We start from the raw sequence: 4307 nt of genomic DNA, 5'->3' as shown, positions 1-4307 counted from the left end.
ACCCATTATCTTCTCAACAATTTCGTATATACGGATGCATGTCAGACGGTGATACCATCGTATCACTAAACGAGCGCGTAATTAATATTTATTATTTCTTCTTTAAAAAGTTGCAAAAATTAGTAACGGCCTTTTGATGATTCTGCTCTGTACGAATCAATTTACTCAACGACCGGAGATGCTTAGCTTTAACTGTCCGCTTGTTAACTTGTCTTTGAATTTCATCTGCTGCTTTCATCATATGTGGTACTTTAAGAGCACGAGCTGTTTTTATAATATTTAACGCGATATCGTATATATTTTGGTCTCTCATTTCAATCAATTTCAAATAATTTAATTTTTTCTTCTCCTTTTTCGATAAATGTGGTGTATTATTTACATTTATATTCTGTTTATTTTTCGATACATTGGAGTCAATCTCTTCACTTGTTGATAATTGAATGAAATCTTCATTTGGTTTAAGTTCTTTTGATTTAACCGATGGCATGGGTGCAGTATTTAATGGTATAATCTCAGAAACCTGCACTAGAGGAGTTTTTATTGTTATTGTTATGTCATCGTAATTGCGATTGATTAGTTTGTTTGTCTCAAGCAAAGTATTGTTCACATTTGGTTCGTCATTTAATATCTCGTTATTCTGTTGATTATCAATTACGAAGAAATTATCGGAATTGATATTCGGCGAGGTGCAAAGTGTCGTGGATGAAGTATCGGCAGTAGAGGTACATATGAGGTTTTCTTGGTTTGCTAATATGTGATGTATTTCTGACTCCTGTTGCTCCTTTTCTGGTACGTGGCATATTTCTAATTTCGGCTGCTGCGAATCTTTAAACTTTTTTTCCTCCAATTCGATGCGTTGTAACAACCTGTGTAAATTCTCGGATGTGTGAGGTACAAACAGTTGATTATAAAGCAGATTAAGTCTAAGATAAGTTACAGTGTCCAGTTTTGCATTCGTTTGATAAAATCCTGATTTGAATCTTCTCATTATGTCTTGAAATGTACGTACATAAACATTCGGTTCAGGCTCGGTATTAGTAATCACAAGAAGTTTAGTTTGCAAACGAAATAAGTTTCGACGTAAGCGATTATACTTTTTTTGGGTTCTTTGATTGCCATATAGCTTGCAATGATTTTCCACTTTGATTTTTTCGGAGTTCACAGATGTTAAAATCAATCGCGGATGATCCAGTCCTCCTATATAGTCGAAATAATGTCTGAAACGCATTTTATTCAGTTGTGGTTCTCTTGATAGCAGCACGTTCAACATCTTCATACAACTTACAGGTAGATCCACGTCTATTCCATAATCTTTTTCATCCTCTGGGAGATTAAGCCAATATTTCAACAAGTCATACAAAGGCTCTATGTAATCTTTCATTGCTATTAGTTGTAATGATAGAATTTTGCGATGGATATAGCCTATATTCACTTCAAATTCTATGTTCGCTTTCGCCAGCAATACTGTCAAAAAATTCGGAACAGTCCGATGTTCTATTAAATTCTTTACTATAGCCAAATTTTTTTTTGTATGTGAGAAGAATGTATTAAGAGTAATCAAGACCATCCGAGCATCCTTGTTATTTTTGGGAAAAATACCACAAGAATATATAAGCGTGGAAAATTTTATATAATCCACTTTGATTGGTTTGAAATTTGTTTTTACTGTGGGCCAAATAAAAGGAGATTTTAAATTACCTTTCGTTTGCGAGATAACTTCTTGTGAAATTGGTGAAATGTAGAAATTAATATTTGACGATGTGTCTACATTTGCAGAAGATTCCACGTCTTCAGTAGTTATTGTTTGTTGTGTATCAATAGTATATTGTGGAATCGATATTTCGTTTTCTGTCGTCTCAGACAACGAGAGATCGAGCTCAGAATCAGGTCCAGGATAACTTGATACATGAGGACTTGATGAACGATATATGGGTCCATCTGTATAATTTGTGACAGCAGCTGGAGTGGGAAAATTCTCAGACCATCGATATTCTCTGCATGTTGACGATTCGTGGCCACGCTTAGTACAATTACAGCAATATAGCAATTTCGATGGTTTCATCACGTTGCCCGGATCCTGTGGCATGCTACTCATGTCAGTCGTCTGATGATACCGTCGCCAAAGATCGGGACATTGATTTTGCTCGTGTCCTACTGAATCACACATAGTACAGTAAAGAAGGCGACAATATTCACAAGTGTTACGAAATGTGTTCTGTGGCTTACCACATGTCAGACACATCTTCTGTGGGCATCGAACCTCTGCATGGCCCTTCGTGCCGCACATGTAACAAGATGGTGGTCTAAGTGGTGTTGGACAATCATACCGCCGATGCCCATCCTGCTGGCAGTTAGTGCATTTGACATTCCAGAATCTAAAACGTTTGCTAGAGGGACATGGCATTAAATCTTCATCCAGAATTGCCCACATTCGTGGATCCTTCGACATGCTTTGTTGCAACTTTCTAATATCGAAGTTTTCTTGACCGCGATTCAAATTATAATAATTTTTCATTTCTTCCGACATTGGCTCAAAAAACTCATTCGACATGTTTCTTTTCTCTCCAGTACTGCTGGATTGTGACATAATATTTTGATTATTCTGCTGACTGGTGCATCGTCGCTTCTGTTTAGATTGATCATCAATCTCGTTGCATCGTCTCTTTCGATCAATTACTGGATTGCATGGCTCTATTACTGAGCTTCTGTTTTGCTCTAAATGCGTAAAATACATATTATTACTTTTGTCAATATTTCGTTGCATTATTTGCAGTTTTTTTCCTGGTGTCACAGATATTTCTTGCTGAAGATTAGTATTTTTGTTATTTCCTTTCAAAAAAGGTAAAGTTTTTTTAGAGTTTTGACTTGTATTTTCTGTCGATTTACTTCGTTGTTTTACCTCTATGCTTTTGGACAATTGTTTAATTTCACTTATGCTTTTAGCACCTCTTTGAATTGTTGTGCAATTCAACACAATATCTTCCATGATATCTTGTGTACCTGTTGATGTTTGGATACTTTTACCAGAATTTACAGTATCCTTATTATATGATCTAGAAGTAGTCTTGCTTTTGGAAGATGTATCTTGAGGATTACTCTGTAGAATTTCTAATTCGCAATTTTTTAATGGGCGCGCTTTTAAATATGTCTTTAATGAAGCACCGTTATGGTTAAAAATCAAATCATTATCTATCTCAGAATTTGATTCATTTTCTTCATCAGAATCTTGCAAGTCTATAAGTGGTGGTTCTGGTTTCAGTGGAATAGGTACTTCAAATATGGATTTTTCAGAATCAGAACTGTCTTCTTTATCCATTTGTTCAGCTAAAAGCAAACGTACTTTTTGTTTTACGCATTTTGAAACAACATTATATTTTGAATATTCCATATCATTATCATTTTTATCAGAACTTTCTTTATGTGCAGTTTTTACATGTTTGGAAAATTTATGTTTCTTGGAAGAATTTTCTTTCTTCTCTTTTTCTTGTACGACTGAAGGATCTTCTGAACTTTTATTGCCATGTGCAGAATTAATTTCTCTACTCGACATAGTCTCAACTTGAACAAATTCTGATTGATGTGTAGAGGGCATCTTCTGAGAATCTGCTGGATATTGTATACTTATATTATTGTATATCGATATTTTTGTAATGAAACTCTCTTTTGGAGCATTCAAATCATGATATTTTATCGACACTTTGGACTTATTTTTAATTTTACTAGATTTACCTCCAGTTGTCTTAGATGTCAAAGGTTGTTCCAAATATTGTTCCCCTGATTCATATTGTATCCTTTTCGATTCAACATTTGTCTCAGTGGTCATGCTATCGAATTTGATTGTCCTCGAGCTATCCGTGGTTTCTGACGCACCCTCGATATTCGATTCGTAATAGATTTCTGCATACAGTCGAGCCTGCAACTCACTGTCATTGAAATTGTCGGTGTTATAATAATCTGTAACACACAAAAAATAATTATTCACATTGTCATCGCAAACGAATAATGTAACAAATCATAACTTTTAACAATTAAATTGATGAGATTTTTAACAATTGTCAATAATTCACCGTCGAACGAATTGTTCTTCTCAATAATGTTGCCTGACATGATGCCTGTGAGTGTTTCTTATATTAATCTTGGAATAACTGAAACTTTTCAGTTATTGTAAGCAACTGACGCGCTATTGAAAAATAACAAAAATTTGCAGCAAATAAAGATAATACTCATAAAAACTGTACACGTGCTACAGTAAGTAGAAATATATCTCTTATAATCTTTTATGTTCTTCGATCTTTCGTTATAACCTA

At 34.5% G+C, this 4307-nt stretch overlaps 1 protein-coding gene across 1 annotated transcript; it reads right to left on the bottom strand.

The window, feature by feature from the left end:
- Positions 1-6: 6 nt before the first annotated feature.
- Positions 7-4292, bottom strand: LOC108752847. The gene is made up of 3 exons (XM_018493993.1): positions 4068-4292; positions 3730-3954; positions 7-3606 (listed from the first exon to the last, which is right to left on the bottom strand). Exons 1-3 carry the CDS (start codon positions 4105-4107, stop codon positions 92-94), a joined length of 3780 nt encoding a protein of 1259 aa, XP_018349495.1. The 5' UTR covers positions 4108-4292; the 3' UTR covers positions 7-91.
- Between the last annotated feature and the right edge of the window lie 15 nt (positions 4293-4307).

This window comes from Trachymyrmex septentrionalis, unplaced genomic scaffold (assembly GCF_001594115.1).
Source record: "Trachymyrmex septentrionalis isolate Tsep2-gDNA-1 unplaced genomic scaffold, Tsep1.0 scaffold62, whole genome shotgun sequence".
In the NCBI taxonomy this organism is placed as follows: Eukaryota; Metazoa; Arthropoda; class Insecta; order Hymenoptera; family Formicidae; genus Trachymyrmex; species Trachymyrmex septentrionalis.
This window is presented reverse-complemented; position numbering and strand designations above follow the sequence as displayed.